At 43.6% G+C, this 16,577-nt stretch overlaps 1 protein-coding gene across 1 annotated transcript in view; it reads left to right on the top strand.

The window, feature by feature from the left end:
• The window catches only part of ADARB2 (adenosine deaminase RNA specific B2 (inactive)), a 309,490-nt gene that overhangs the window by 259,579 nt on the left and 33,334 nt on the right, over positions 1-16,577 (top strand). Inside the window, exons 5-6 of the mRNA XM_061349646.1 lie at positions 3,965-4,133; positions 10,953-11,104. Of these exons, the coding sequence (XP_061205630.1) occupies positions 3,965-4,133; positions 10,953-11,104 (321 nt within the window). The remainder of the gene's footprint in view (positions 1-3,964; positions 4,134-10,952; positions 11,105-16,577) is intronic.

Below are 16,577 nucleotides of genomic sequence, written 5' to 3'. Positions count from 1 at the left end.
ATATGTGCTCCTGAACACTTTGGGCAACTGTCACATTGTTGGAAGTATTTTCCATCATGCTGGATGCCCTAATATGCAGCATTGAATGGTGCTACATTGGTCACAGGTCACTTTCCCCATTTGGCTCCCCAGTGAGGTGTAAATATTTCAGAGCTAATGCATAAGTCATGTACACCTGTGTTTCTTAGTGCAGTAGTAGTGAGACGTAACTCTTGGGTATTTCTGAGCGGGGAGGAACATGGATTATCTCCTGCCATTGCAAATGGAAAACATGGAGATTTTTAATGTTAACACTCAGACTGTTTGCAAATTCTTGGAAACCATTGCCTCAAGCCCCAGGCAACATTTAAGTGATGTTCTGCAAACATGCTCACCTTGCCAGGACTTGCAAATACCCCAGACTGTGTCCAAATGTGACTAACTCCTGGGACCCTGTATCACTGAAAGTCAATATATGGAATTAATTCACACAAAAATGAGCACCCCAAGAATGCTTGCTTGTGTGTGGTCATTGTGGTAGCAAGCAATGTCAGAGGGATTCATATTATTGCTGCATCAATAGGTGTTGGGTGCCTTTGTGTTTCATTTGTGAACAAATCCAGTCCTCACTGAATATCCTGAGTGCATCCATCGTCTTACACTCATACTAGAGGAGAGAAAGAGTTAAGCTTATTTACAGACAAAATGTTTGAAATAATAAAAGGCATCACACCATGCACTGGACTGATGGGGAGGGGCTAAGGAGGTATAGCTCCTCGGGAGCAGGAGAGCCGGATGGCTTCCCCAGATTGTTTGCTCTGTATTTGCAAAGCCTGGTGCTTTGACTGTGAAGTGAATGAGGAGATGGAGAGGCACGTTAGGTGTATGCTAGTGTAAGAAGGAAGCTGTCGGTCTCACTGCCCTGAGAGGGAATACTGGCAAAGGTCCTCAGGTGCAGGCAGAGAGGATCACGGATTTCCAGATAAGGGACTTGCCTCCTGATGTATCTCTCCTGCACTGAGGAAAATAAGACTCTGTTTAAACTAGTAAATAAACAAAATAGAACCAAAAAATAGCTGATCTTTATCATGGACCTTCCAAGCAAGGAAAATACTACACTACTTTTTGAGTGGGACTGAGGCACCTCTACTGCAGGCTGTGCCTCATAAAACATTTGGTGTTAGCCCCTGTGAAAAACACTGTTAATTGATGGACATGTGTCTGACCTAAGATATGTATAATTTTTCTCATTAAAGCAGTGACCCCAGAGTAAAGTGACACCAAAGCAGTGTACAGAGAATAATCACCTTTCTTTGTGGGGAAGGAGCGATTTGCCCAGCTCAACTTTTTCTTTTTATCTAGTAATAAAACAGGAATAAACACAAGTGATTTGTGCATTTATCCACTGCATTTGGAAAACAGTAACGAGTGGTGTTCCTCAAGGATCGGTGTTGGGACCAGTCTTGTTCAACATCTTTTGTCACTGACATGGACAGTGGGATTGAGTGCGCCCTCAGCAAATGACACCAAGCTGTGTGGTTCGGTTGATACGCTGGAGGGAAGGAATGCCATCCAGAGGGACCTTGACACACTTGTGAGGTGGGCTGATGCCAACCTCATGAAGTTTAACCATGACAGGTGCAAGGTCCCAGGCACACCTACAGGTTGAGCAGAGAAGAGATTCAAAGCAGCCCTGCGGAGAAGGACTTGGGGATATTGGTTGATGAGAAAATGAACATGAGACGGCTTCAGTGTGCGCTCGCAGCCCAGAAAGCCAACCGTATCCTGGGCTGCATCAAAAGGAGCATGACCAGCAGGTCAAAGGAGGTGATCCGGCCCCTCTACTCTGCTCTTGTGAGACCTCACTTGGAGTATTGTGTGCAGTTCTGGTGTCCTCAACATAAAATGGACATGGAACTGCTGGAACAAGTCCAGATAAGGACCACGAGGATGATCAGGGGACTGGAGCACCTCCCATATGAAGATAGGCTGAAAAAGTTGGGGCTGTTCAGCCCAGAGAAGAGAAGGCTGCGTGGAGACCTCATAGCAGCCTTCCAGTATCTGAAGGGGGCCTATAAGGGTGCTGGGGAGGGACTCTTCATTAGGGACTATAGTGATAGGACAAGGGATAATGGGTTAAATCTTACACAGGGGAAATTTAGATTGGATATAAGGAGGAAGTTCTTTAAGGGTAGTGAGGCACTGGAATGGGTTGCCCAGGGAAGTTGTGAATGCTCCATCCCTGTTGGTGTTCAAGTCCAGGTTGGACAGAGCCTTGGGTGACATGGTTTAGTGTGAGGTGTCCCTGCCCATGGCAAGGGGGTTGGAACTAGATGATCTTAAGGTCTGTTCCAACCCTAACTATCCTACGATTCTATGATTCTCCCATGTGCTCCCATCTTCACTTCATGGGTTTTCTAGATTCCTTTGTTTAATCAGTACTCCCAAACACTCTTTTAGGGCCACATTTATAGTAAAAAATAGAGATAAAGCTTCCTGCACAGGCATACAGTGATGTGTACTTTGTCACTAGTACAGATAACACCTTTTTTTATGAGGCTGCCACAACTAGTCGTTCAGGTACAATTAACTGAATTCACAATATTTATACCTCTCCTACAAATGTCAATGCTGCAATGCCACAGTACCACTAAACCTGTCAGACTACTGATATAGCTATCATATTTGTCTAGGCATGAGACAATTTTGGTATTATTTGCTATTATATATGTTAAGCATAGCAACAGAGCTATACCATGTCATCTACTACCAGTCCTGGTGCTTTGCAAAGATTATGAAGTAGTACTGGTCCTATTTACTAACTGAGGCATCACTGCGGCACCAGCCATTTATGTTCAAAATATAGTTTCCTTCTCCAATCAGTTGTTTTCTTATATTACACCAGTGGATCTTATGCAAGAACATGTCCCCAACCATGGTGCTTCCAAACCAGAAAGTCTCTGCAATATTTTTTTTCTTACAATCAGTAGCCTTCATCTTAAGAAAAAAAATAATACTGCTGACTGTAGAAAATAATTCCTAAAGCTGTTCAACAGCCAAAGTAACATCATAGAAACTGCATCACCGTGGCCCATTTTGTACTTACAGCCTCAGGCCTGTCTTTGTCACTGACTGGTGAGTCTTTGAGGGCTTGATTCACTTGCTTGAACATGGGCATCTATTTCCAGTGAGTCACTTTGTAGGTTTCCATGTAAGATGCATGGGGAGGGTGCAGAACCTCATGGACACCCCTACTTCCCTGGAGCAGCAGCCAGAGGTTAGGCAGTGATACTGCATGGGCACAGCCATGCTAACCCCTGCAGAATCCTAGAAAGCGCTATCTGGGCCAAGAAAGGCATGTCTTTCAATTGCCATCACCATTATCTGGAGAAACAATGAAGGAACAAAACTGGTATCAGTGATGAATACTACATCCCTGAGGCCACAGTGGAAAAGGCATTGATGTAGCTGCTCTTGGAGAAACAAAAAGGAAACTGGATTGAAAGTCAGATCTGTTTTTTCCCTGAGATTTTTAACGAGCAGCTCCAGAAGTGTTACTTGCATTTGATTTAGCACTTATAGTGCAACAGCAATGAAACCTAGCATTACAGGGAGTGTGTGTTCCCACCAGAAAATGTCTTCAACAGCTCATAAAAACCTGGCCATTTATCAGCACTGCAGGAGATCTTTATTCCCTCCCTACAGCATATGCTCTCCTATGATGTAGTTATTGATTTAACCAGTAAACTTCATAGCAAGCTTTTATCTTGGAATTAGCAGCAAGACTGAAATAGAGCCCTTATTATTCTAATAACAGAGATATGAGATTCCTGCATATTCCAGAGGCCATATCATCACCTTAACAAGCATCCCATTAGAGCTGCCTGGGCAGCCATAACAAAGCGTGGCCTGTGAGAACTTTAATAATCATGATACCATACTCACCCCTGGCAGTATCACAGCCCTTTTGTTTTTCTTCCTACAGGTTTGGACATCAGGCAAGCTCAGGTTATTGTGCTGTCATCGGGTACCAAATGTATAAATGGAGAATACATTAATGACCAAGGGCTTGCGGTCAATGACTGCCATGCAGAAATTTTGGCAAGAAGGGCATTTGTTCACTTCCTCTACTCACAGCTGGAGCTACACCTAAGGTAACTGAATTCTTTTGATGTTTGGGGAATGTTAACCAGCTTTCAGTGGAGTAGATCCATCCTCCAGACATTTGACCTATTTGTTTCTTTATGCTGCTTTTTCCAAGTCTTTAGCTGACAAAAGACCAGTACACTGCACAGAAAAAATGAGAGTTAGATAGTCTAGAGTGTTGGGTCATGAGCTCCTTTACTTCAACTGATTTTCTTTCAGTAGCTATTAGATATGACTCATAAAGTTGGGTTTTATGAAGCCTGATGATTTTGTACAAATCTTTACGTGCAGGCTTATTAGCATCATTTTTTGGCCAGACACTGGAAGGGGGTCATTTTGCGCACTGCAGCCATTTTCCCATATTCCTTGCTGCTGCTGAAATATCTCAAGGAAGTGATTTATTGATCATTAATGCCTTCATTGACTCACTAGAGAACCAAGGAGTGTTAACAGTACAGTAAACTTTATGCCAAAGTGTAAGATGCTATCACTCACTCCTTCTTTACGATGTTTTAAAACGTTATAGCACGTGGAATCATTACAGAGGAATTACTGGTCCTGTCTTCAGCCAAACCCACATTGTTACTGTTTAAATGGTTAATGGGACATACACTGCCTGGAAGCTGGTAGTAAGTGGGGTACCACAAGGGTCTATCCAGAGACCTCACTAATCATGTCTATCAGCAATCTGGAAAAGGCTATGTAGTGCTTGATTATAAGCTTTTCAGAGGACACCAAATGGTGGAGAGGGCTAGGATGTCATCCAGGCAGGCTGGAGGACAGGGGCAGCAGGAACTTTAACAGAAAACTCAACAAGGACAAATGGAAAGTCCCACACTGAGAAAAAAAGAATGGTCTACAAAAACACAGGACAGATATATCCTTTGTGGCTGGAGGGAAGGTTTGCTGAAAAGGGACAAGCCTCCTAGGCAGACAGCAAACTGAACATGAGATAGTGGTGTGCTTGGCAGCAAAGCGGGTCGACGGGATCCTGGGCTCTATGAAGGCAGTCAACGGATGGGATCATCCCTGCTACTCAGAATGCATTAGACTGCATCTACAATACCATGTGCAGTTTTGGGCCCCCCAGTACAGAAAAGACATCAGCCATGTAAAGCAGGTTCAGCAGAGGCTACTTGGATGCTCAGGAGCTAGAGATTTGGCCTAAGATCTTAACAATACAAAGGAGCTGGCATCTTTACTCAGGTGCGCAGTGGGAAGAAGACAAACAGCCATGCACTGAAACAAGAGAATATTAGGACAAACTGTCCCCATAGGAGCAGGCAAGCAGTGGGTCAAGTCACCCAGCAGCCTTCTGCAGACTCCCTCCTGTCTTGGACATTTTCAGAACCTGAGCAGATAAAGCCCTGAGCACCCTGGCAAACTGCTTTGAGCAGGAGGTTGGGCTAGAGACCTCGGGTCCTTTCCAGCCTGGATTATTTTATAATCCTATGAAAACTGAGCAGAAGTGAAGCTGAGCCGGCATTTACTGTATGGAAGGAACCAAGGAATGAAGGAAGCAATGAAGGAAAACAAACAAAAAGCCCCTTGTCTATAGGTCATTCTTCTGCCCTTCATTCTTGCTTGTGTTTTCATATGATTTTATCTAACCTCAGTGCAAAAACTCCCTTTGACTTCAGAAGGTTTTGCATCAGGTCACAGACATAAGAATCCGTCTGAGTAGAATTGTGTGTTCTTGTGAGCACCTATGATACTGTTGCACTGAAGCAACAATAATAGGAATAATGACTATTTTCACTTCAGGCTGGACTTAAAGACAAGAGAGTATACTGAGTACATGAGTTTGGCTAACAAAGGGGGGCAAAAGCCTTGAAGGGTTTAATCAAAACCAATATTCTCTCTATTTATTTCAATCTGAACTGCTTTCAAGCTTACATTAAATTATTATGTTTTCGGCAGTGTAGCAGCCCTAGTACTTGCTTCGTGCTACAGTCTCTTGGGAAACAAGTGCTACCACTGTGTCTTAAACTATTGTATTGATCCACCTCCCTAACATGTTCAGTCATATTATTATTTTATTTGGATCAATGTTAACAATCTTTTGTTAAGAGAATCCTCAGTGCAGCACAAGCTCTGTTCACAATAACTTTAAATCTCTCTCTGTTCAGCCAAGAGCAGGCACCACTGCTTCCCTGACCAGCACACGATAAAAACCTCAACCAGGCTAAGCACCTTTGAAAGACAGAGCTATTGTCAGATAAGGTTTTACTTCTTTAAGGTCCATGGGGAAGCAAAACTATGTGTTATAATATATTCTTCAATTCTAATATTCATTGCTAAACCTAGTTTTATGCCATCATCGGGGCTTTGTCTTATGGCAAGAACATGAGGCTGTTAAAAATGAAATGAAAAATTTACTTTTTTTTGCATTGAAGTCACATTTACCCCTTTTTCCCTAACAAAACAGAAACAACTGCCACTGGCACAGGAATCACATGGTGCTACCACAGAGCAAAAAGAACGGGGTTTTTAGAACAGTCTTGTTTACTCAGCTCCACTGGGACTCCCTGCACACCAGCTCCTCAGGCTTCGGGGAAACACAAATGTGGCTTCTGCATTGTTGTGCATTTGCATTAACCTGGCCCAAATTAAAGTCTTCTCCCAGGCCAGGAACCTGTTGTACAAAGTCATATGAACTGACAGCAGAAAGATGTGTTGACAGTGTAACTTTCCTTAACCCCCCAAAAGAATGAAAGTGTAGTTCCTGCCTCAAAGAGCTTAAATTTTTCATTCTTTCCTATGAAACAGGCAAGTTTGTTCTGTCAAGAACATTCCCTATTTTCTATGTATCTTCCTTTCACAAACCCTACCTGCTGAAAGTGACCTCTGCAGCTGGATTTCAAACTTCCAGGAGCTTCCAGCACAAGAATTATTTTTCTGTATTATATTTTCCTTGAACAGGGACCAGTTTTCCAGAATTTTCGAGTACTACTACTGACATCAGTGAAAGCAAAATAGGATGAGTGCATCAAAGAGCAGGGACAATGAGGCTGGAAAAAGCAAGGACCCGGACAGAGAACTAATGGCCAGGAGATACGAATTCACAGAGTTGAATTTACTTTTTGACACTTCTGATGTCGAAAAGTTGGTCAGCTGAGTGTGAACTAGATCCCCAAGGCACCTTTTATCACCACTGGAGAGAGATGGGCATCTCAGGAGTGAGACACAGCAGTCCTATTGAGGTATCTATTGTGGGCAAGAGGAATTTCCATGGAGCACATTTTCTGCAAAGAGAGCATAGGGTGACCGCTTCAAATATTTAAACTGTAGAACAATGCCAGCCACAAACCAGAGCTGCAGAAATATGTAAATTACTTTTTTTCCCCCTCTCTTCATATTGCTCAGTGTTGACAGTGTAACTTTCCTGACTTTCCTTGGGAAAGAGAGCTCCAGAACAGGAACTTTATCCTCTCTAAGAAGCAAGAGTGACAAATACTTCAAAAGGAAACTTTCTTTCAAAATTTATTGTCTAAAGCTTGAGTTAAATAAGAGCTAAAAGCACAACTAAAGCCTGACAGCCTCTAACCAGTCTGATTAAAACCCTTAGCCCTCTCAGATTTCGTTTTTATGACAACCATAATCCTCCACTTCTCAAGACTTTCACAAAAAAAGATGAAAAGTAAGACGTAAATTTTGTGATGTACAGAAGAAAGACAAGAAAGACCTTTTGAGAAGCTTTTCTAAAAATTGCCATCAAAAAGTACACAAATACCATCGTCTGATTCTCTTGCAATGGTGGCAGTAAAATTCACATTGATTTCTGTGAGATTATTTATACCAGCTGGCCAATAGGGAAGAAAAGAAAATCCTGCTCTTAAACAAAATTAAAACTTATAGCCTATTCTTAAAATAAATCAGCGCCATAGCAGTCTTGCTGCTGTAGTGGCCCTGCAGGTGCTAGAGGGATGATTTTACCAGAAGCTAAGTTCTTCCAGTGAGTCAGATGCAAACCACTGTTTATTTTATGCACAAAAAGCAAGGAATAGTCTTCCTCCAATCCAGTTAAGTTCTTTTCCAGGAAAACTAGCTGTGTGTTATACATCTGTTTCTTACTTCTGTCCTACTTTAGTGGACACAGCTCCTCTCCATTTAAGCCTGCTCTTAAGATGCCATGCTGTAGCATGTAATGTACTAGAAACTTCCCATCTGTATGTTTACTAAAACCAGCTTCCCTGCTTCCATTTTCAAGAATGAGGCCTGGTTTCAGCAAAACATTCTGTATATATTAAACCATAAGTATGTGCTTAAGTATCTTCTTGAAATCAGCTCAAAACTTACGTGTGTGTTATGCTAAGTAATGAATTTAAGCACAAGATTAAAATTTAGCACATTCTTGAATGTTCCTTTTGAATCAGGCTCAAATCTTGACTCTCCCACTGACATTCATAGCGGGAAACATTTAGAGACAAATTTTGCTCTTTTAGCTACTGCCAGCGCGTGAAAATGACACTTTAACACCACCCCCTGAACGAATGACATTTGTGGGCTCACTGTGGGCTTCCCCATTGCTTTATGGAGTGTATGGCTGTGCAAAATGGCATTGCAAAATTCTGCTACTGCAAACTCATTCTCCTCCTCACAGCTCAAAGTGACAGTTCCCAAGGGAAGGCAGAGGTGTACTGGTGCTGGGGGAGAAGTGGCTTTGCAGAAGTATGCTCCACCTGAACCATTTTTACAAGGTTTCTGGATCTCCCCGGGCTTTGAAATCCCCCAAACATCCCATGCACACGAATCTCTCCTAAGCCACAGCATACGGTATTGCATTTCAAACTCTTTCATAACAATACTCTCAGAGTTTTGTTATTAAATTTATTCTGCCGCTTTACAGGAATGAATCTCATGTTTTGAGTTCAGCCCCCAGGAAACCTCCCAAAGGCAGGTCAGGATCATATGCGATACAGAGGATCTCAGTCTCCTGGAGGAAGAGCCAAGCTGCCTTACCCTCCAGCCCTGCCATCTATTTTTAGAGCAGCTGTCAATCACCAAACCTATCGGCCACACTGGCCACAGATCCTTCTTGGTACTCGGGGTAAGAGAGCAGGGTTAATCAGTGAAAAACAATAACCAGTGAAAACAGGATGGGTGCTGGTTACTGTGAACTCCTTAAACCCAGCCCAAAGAACGATTGCTCCAACACTACATAGCAACTGTTTCTAAGTACTGCAAGCTGCCCCCCACTCTGGTGAGGTTTAGCATAAGAATAGGAGGCAACAGGGCTGCACTGTATTCTCCCAGCTGAATTTGCAGTGAATTATTTAACACTAACTGCAGTTGCTCTGAAGTCCAAGCAGCAGGACTTACAGGTATTTTATTATTTCAGAAGCTTGGATCAGGGCAATAATATAATTAGCGCAGTTGGGAAATTCCACCGCAGCCAGCAGAAAATGAAGGAGCTGCATGTGGCAGCCCCAGCTCGGCAGCCGGTGTGCCTCCCTGTCCCTGACAGCCGAGCTAATGTGCCTGTAAATTCCTCCTGACAGCAAACGCATCCTGGCATCAAAAAATGACAAAACACCCAAACCACGGAAGAGTGACAGCCAAACAGCTTCAATAGCACAGAGGCTGCACCAGGAGAAAACAGGCAGAAGCAGCTTGGATTAAAGCCAGGGACTTGCTCTGAGGCTGAGTAAAAAGCACCCCTGTTTACACTAACAGGAGGCAGAGAAACCAGCAGAAACCGCCGTGGTTAATGGGCTGTCCTATAGTGAATTAAATGGGTAGGATTCTGGCTTCTTAAGACCCTCCTAGGAAAATCATTACCTGCAGGTGTCATTCTGTTCAGAGATATTCCCACAAAAAGACCCTTGAGTTTCTGAGGGAAGGACTGAGGCATCAGATGGAAAGGAGTCTCATCATAATTTCACTAATCACATTTTCACCTTCAAAATTACAATCACGGCCATCACCCAAATGTATGTATTAGAGGCAGCTGTCTGTCAGAGAAATCACCCATGTCTTCCCAAGTGTAAATCATCTGAAGAACCACACGGCAAGCACAGCCTTAATGTGAGCTATTGCTGCAAACTGCAGGACTGGGAGGGTTTTGGCCTCCTGGGCAGCTGTTGCTAATGGAATGTGTGCGCTGTGTCCCCATCGAGCTACTGAACCACTGCGAAGATAAAAGCTCCATCTTAATAAGTATCTTTTTCACTGAGCTGAGAAAAGGCTGCACAAGTTTTGTCTCACTGTTCTCAGGATGGGTTCCAATTTCCAGAAATCCAAGTGACCAAGAGGACGTTGCTGGCTTAGATAGAGCAGTCATAGGTGGCTTGGGTTGAACAGGGAAAAAAGCAACACCTGGGGAGCTGGGAGGGATCACAGGGGTGATAAAATCTAGCTTCTTAATTAGAGGCACTTTCCAGTGGAGCATAGAAACACTCATCTTGGCTACAGTGATGTTAATGGGATTTAAACACATGCCTAGGCATTGTGATGAGCAGAGCTGATTTATTCATAGGAGAGCCAAAGAGAACTTTTCCTTTTTTCACATGCCAGGACCTCTTTAAAATCAAAGTGTTTATGCATCTGTGCATTTAAGGAAAGAGAGCTACCCTTCAAAAATCCACACATTCTATCATTAGAATATATTGTAGGGTAAGCAAGCCAAAAACACTTTGGCAGTTTTGACCCCATCAACCTATTTCTTCACTTGCAGAAGCTCGTTGTTTCCTCTTGTTGTCCCTAGGAGTAATATATGATGCCAGCTGCTAATAGAAACAAACAGAGGAGAAAAACAGAGAAAGAGAGCAGAAATGTTTCTGATTTGGTGTGTAACAAATGACCTGGGACCTCTTTTGTGATCATAGCAAACGACGAGAAGACTGGGAACGATCAATCTTCGTACGATTGAAAGAGGGAGGCTACAGGCTGCGGGAGAACATCCTGTTCCATCTGTATGTGAGCACTTCACCCTGTGGAGATGCGCGCCTCAACTCCCCCTATGAAATCACAACTGACTGTAAGAAAAAAATCTTACCTCTCCTTATTCCCTTTTGCATGGGTTTTTCTTTTTCTATGATGAGCCCTTGTCTCTTTATTTGCTTGCAGAAAGTATTTCAGTTCAAAGTAGGAAACACTACAGGCTGTGTGGTGTGTGTGTGTCTGTGTAACTGGTGCTCAGTCTCATGTGCTGGTGGAAGGTGTGATGGGAAAATCAGAGCTGGGCAAGGCCGTGGGAGACTGCTTCATGTGCCTGGGGCTCAGTGGCTCTGATAAGAAATACAGCCCAAATATCCTGCTTTTCTTGCTAGGAAGTGCAACCCCAGCAGTAAATAAATGCTTTGGTAAGGGCCCTCATGATCAAAGAAGCCACAGCCATGGGATGGAGCAGAGGATCAGGACACTAGCTGGGGATGCAGACTTTTCTCAGGGTTCAGGCAGTGCACACAGGTTGAAGGGCTGCATTTACCCTAAATCTGAGCTGTCTAGGCTGCAGCAGCTGGAGTCTGAAGTAGAGCAATGATATGGTATATAATATTTGTACTGTTGATCGAAGGTCAGACTCTCTCCAAATACCACCTGCCCTTGCAGTGAGTAATGCTAAGATCCTTCTGGAAAGGTTCCTTCCTTGGCCATCCTGCCTATGTCAAATCAGCTGCATTGCCATTGCATGGCAAATGGGCTAGATGGAGTCCATGAGAGCAGCCTTAGAGGCCTTGGGCCTACACCTGTGGCATTTAAGCAGAAACATGGTTTTCCAGGGATTTTGTCTCTGGAGGTGATTCTGCAAGTGAGGTAAACAAATCGGCTCTCGAGCCTCTGTGTGCCACCAGCAGAGCTGCAGAGCTTGTTGTTCATGAAGAGACACCCCATCTCCATCGTCATGACCCAGCACTCCTGTCTCATCACCCCGCCCCAGACTTGCATGTCTGCGTTACTGCCCTGCCATTGCAAAGACATGTCCTTGTTGGGTTCTCACTGCACCAGCTTTGCCCTTACCTAGACACAGCAAATGCCCCCAGCAAGGGAAAGGGGACTCAAGAGGTCTAGGGTTCATTATCACATGTGCCTGTCACCCCATAATCCAGTCCATGATGCAGAAGGTTGCACTCTTATCTCTACCCCTAGGTATTGCTTCTCATACATGCATTTTACGGTGCCATAATACCCATAGTGCTGGCTGCTGAATGTACATATAATGAGAAATAGTCCTTGCCCTACCTTAAATGTGAAGCAGACAAGACGGTAGAATGGATGGAAGAGGAAGCATAGACACAGGAATGTAAAATTAATCATCCAAGGTCACACGATGACCTAACTTCCTCACAGGCGAATCTATCAGGCGGCAGGTTCACTCCTGGTTCTTATTTGTACAAGTTATTTACTAATGATTAGGTATTATTCTCCCCAGACTGGAATCTTTTTGTCGTGGGTGAAACAGCAGCTTGCTGGGGCAAGAAAGCAGAATGCACCTAATCAGGAAGGAAATACACTTCCTTACCTGGTATGATTTCTACATTCTACTAGCAGTGTTTATAAAATGGAGGAAAGCAAGTGAGTGTTTAGAAAGCAAACAGCAAATTGTCAAATTCCTGGTAGCAAAATAAGGACACATAGTATGTTAAAAACAAAATTAAAAATAAATAGGTGCCAAAGAATATAAAAACCAAAGAGATTTTTGCCCTCCCACTTCATGTGTGTATTGAAGCATACCTAAAAAGGCTTTATGTTTGGTTAAAGGCGCTCATGTTTTCCAGAAGGCAGGCTGCCTGGGGCACCCCTTACCTGACATGTGAAGTGGAAGCAACAAAATCTGTAATTACTTTAAAAATGCGGTCCATTCTCAAGAACAACTGAAAGCTGTCCAGGGTGGATTCTACATCCATGAATCAGAAAGTGGGTGCTTTGGGCAGCTGACAGCACTATTGATACGAACCCAGCCCTGGAGGTAACTCTGCTTGTCTCATGGATTGCTTCAGAAAGCACATGCATCTACCAGGTAATGCGGGAATGCTTCTTTACATAACAGGACGTGCAGGAAGCTGTGCTTAAAAATATATAATCAAGCAACATCTGACACATACAGTAAATTTATAGTTAGTCACATAAATCCCTTTCACGCTGGTTATTACACCAATTACTGTCCCAGTGCAGAAGCTGGGGTAGATAGGGCTGTGTGGCTAAACCAAGGTTACACAGTGATTCAGTAGAAGGGCTTGAAGGGGCACTACATCTGGTTTGCAATTCAGTCTTTTAACCAGATCCCTCTACCTTTGTCCTGTGCTCTTAAAATAGTTTAGCACTGTGTAAAAAGATGTGTTGCCAAAAGCTGTCCTTCAGCAAGATAAGCATTTCCTTTCAGCTCACATTATCCCAGAGACATCTGGGAAGATAAGTATTTTATAATGTTTATCATTCAGATCTTCTCTTTTTTTTTCTTTACCAAAGAAATAACCTTTCTTTCATGCAGTAATGACAAGAAACTCCAGGTGAATGCTGTTTCATTTCTTAAACAACAAAGATGCCTCTCCTAGAGCTAGCGCAAGCCACCAAATGTTACTGATTATTCTCTAAAGATGCATTAACATTTAAAAACAGTGTCTCACCATGTGGTTTCTGGCTTTGCAAAGGAATATGATAAGCCTTTATCAATACAGGGAGTAAGCAAAATCCACTTCTCAAATCTCCTTCCAAAAATTTCCTATTATCCACCGTGTCTTCCTAGCACCCTCAGGGAGGTCTCACATTTCCTTCTTATGAGCTTTGTTCTGTTAAGGAAGATAATCTAGCATGCACTTGAAACCCAGTTTACTTCTTACTGGATAGTGCAGAGTACCAAGTTAGCGACATGTGTAAAAGTCTGACCTTACTGTGGTCCATGTGTACAGCTGCAATGCAGAGGAGCAATCCAGGGAGCCTGCACCCGTGCCAGTTTCATCAGGAAAGTAAGAGATTAGGTACAAAAATATAAAATCTCACTTTGATTTGCAATGGTGGCCTTTTTGGATAGGGGTGAGCTGACTTGTCTTGTTTATACATCCTTAGGCAGCTCTAAAAGAGAGGCAAAAATCCAGCTGGACCAGGGCTACTTTGAGCATGGAAGGGTTTTCTAAGTCTTTCTTGGTACCTACAGGGCAGAAGGTTGGAAAAGCTTATGGGGGGGTTCAAGTGAAGTTGAAGCTTTAGGAGAGGCAGGTACAATCCAAAAGAGTAAAGGAGGAAGCTGAGAGGGGAGGTGCAGGAGCAGGTGACAGCAAGAGAGGAGGCCAGCCAGGGTCAGTGGGGTTGCAAAAGTAAGAGGCTGGGAAATACCGGAGGGGTTTCAGACAGCTGTAAGAATTCTTATGGGTTTGTCCTGGCTCATTCGCTCCAGGCAGACTCCTTCCTAAGACTCTTTTAGTCATTTTCCAAGGTTACCCACAAGGTTGTAGCACAGCTATATGGTGAAGAGGCAGAATGTTCCCATGTTCTGGAGAGTGTCCTCACAACTCTAATTTCTCCTTTGAGTGCTCATCTTCTGCCCCTTCTTCAGTTCAATAGGTCAAGGAGCCTGGAACAACATCTCCTTTCCTGATACCTTCTCCCTTTGTGTAAATCCAAACAAAATATGCCTGGATTTCTGATTTCTCCAAAGGGCAGTATCACAGCACCAAGTTACCAGGGCTTTCCGGAAGGTTTTAAGGGGGCTGGTGTTTCTCCCATGGATAGGGGGAGCTAGCCCTGTACTATTCTGTATTTTACACCTTCTGAATCTAGGGCAGACCATGGAGTAATCAAGCCCTTGCTTTCTTAAAGTGCTTTCCTAGCTAATTTAGGGCTTCTTGACTCATTGGCACTTCTTTTAAGAGTCTCTTGAAGAGCAAAATGAAGTGCTTAAAAAAATGAGTTAGCAAATCCTCCGCTTCCCCACTCCTACTTCCCTGGCAGGATTTTACCTCATTGTCTACCTTTCTTTTAGACATGCTCTCTTTTTCACTACATGGATTGCCAAAGAGACAAACAGAATCTGCCCCAGGGCTTGTCTCCATTCCTCTCCCCTGGGCTGCTTTTCTGTCTCTTGCTAACACACTGTATTGCCTTGTACCATTGACTCCTTGATAGCCCAGCTCCTGTTTTATCCCATGCTCCCCTTAGGTCTGAAACACACCATTGCATCTGCTCCACATGGGGTCTTCCTCCTGCTTGTCTATTAACCTACAGCTGTGCTGAAGCTCTCACGCATACACATTTGACAGAGTTCTCATCTAGACAGGATCCACTTGCAACCACGTGAGCTGGATCATTGCCTTGGTAGGTGATGTGATGGGGAGATGGGCAGTGCAGTTTTCAGAGAAGTTAGGTAACTGAATAGTATCCAAAAAGACAAGTTTGCCCTGTCTACTTCAAGTGTGCTTTCACTGTGTGAACCTGTGCTTTCCCTGCTTGTGACTCTGGCTGCTGGATTTTACATCCCATTCTCAGACAAAATGCTCTCTGATAACCCTCAAATCTGGGGCTGTCTCAGAGTGTCCCTGCTCACACTGGAGACAGCCTTCTGTCTTGCATCAGTATATGATCTCCAAATTAGAGTCCCTGAAAGTTGTATCCTGAGCAGACTGGCTGGAGAGGGCCAAATTCAAGCAGAGGTGGTCTAAGGAGCTTGTCTGTCTCCAGGAGACAGACACAAATGATCTCCTGTGAATGTCATGAGACAGCTCCAGAGCTCTGCATTCAGCATCCTGCAGGCAGGTACCAGGATGGAAATACAATGAGGACACTTATGGCAGCAGCTGGGCTAAAATAGCTCCCAAAAGCATTGAGTTTAGTGAATGTTATTGGATGAGAAAGGGAAGAAATCTCTGCCTTCCTTCTGCCAATCATGTTTTGTTTAAATGGACAAATTCTGTTCTTGTGGGTAGATGATATGAGGGAAAGCATTTCAAGGTAGAACCAATGTAAATAACTCAGTGATCTGAAAAGAAATTAGATATCTGTAACTACAAGAAAATGCAGGTCCTAACAAATTGATATACTGCCCCTGTTGCAAAAATTGAGGGTAACCACAGGTCATCCCTTGGGTTTGAGCACTATTATTTGTTTCCATTGTACAAGTGCTCCCAGGTATCATATCACTCCATCACAGCTGCTGGCCCGCTGCAGCCTGGGAAACCATACTGGAAATTCGTAGCTATTCAGTGCATGGAGCAGCTTCCTCCTAGGCTGCTGTAAAGCTGATTTTATGCTGATGAATGGCCCGTCTGTGGAACCAGGATGAAGGTGCATTATTTTCCTATTTTTCATATGGCTGAGCAAAACAATACCTTGGGGGATCTCAGAATAAAATTATCATAGAGAACCACGGCCAGAAGTAACACAAAAGAAAAAAAATCATGCGACACTGTAGGCTGTAGCACTGAACACTGCCTCGGGAGAAATAATCCTAGCACTGGATGAATTACTGTAGAGGGCCCAGATTGCTTTGTCATGTAAAGGATGCTGCAGAAATTGCAGAC

This window comes from Neopsephotus bourkii, unplaced genomic scaffold (assembly GCF_033783945.1).
Source record: "Neopsephotus bourkii isolate Nb327-2 ecotype Australia unplaced genomic scaffold, CSIRO-AGI_Nbou_v1 NB_53, whole genome shotgun sequence".
Lineage (NCBI taxonomy): Eukaryota > Metazoa > Chordata > Aves > Psittaciformes > Psittacidae > Neopsephotus > Neopsephotus bourkii.
The sequence above is the reverse complement of the archived record's forward strand: the minus strand, read 5'-3'. Positions and strand labels throughout refer to the sequence as shown.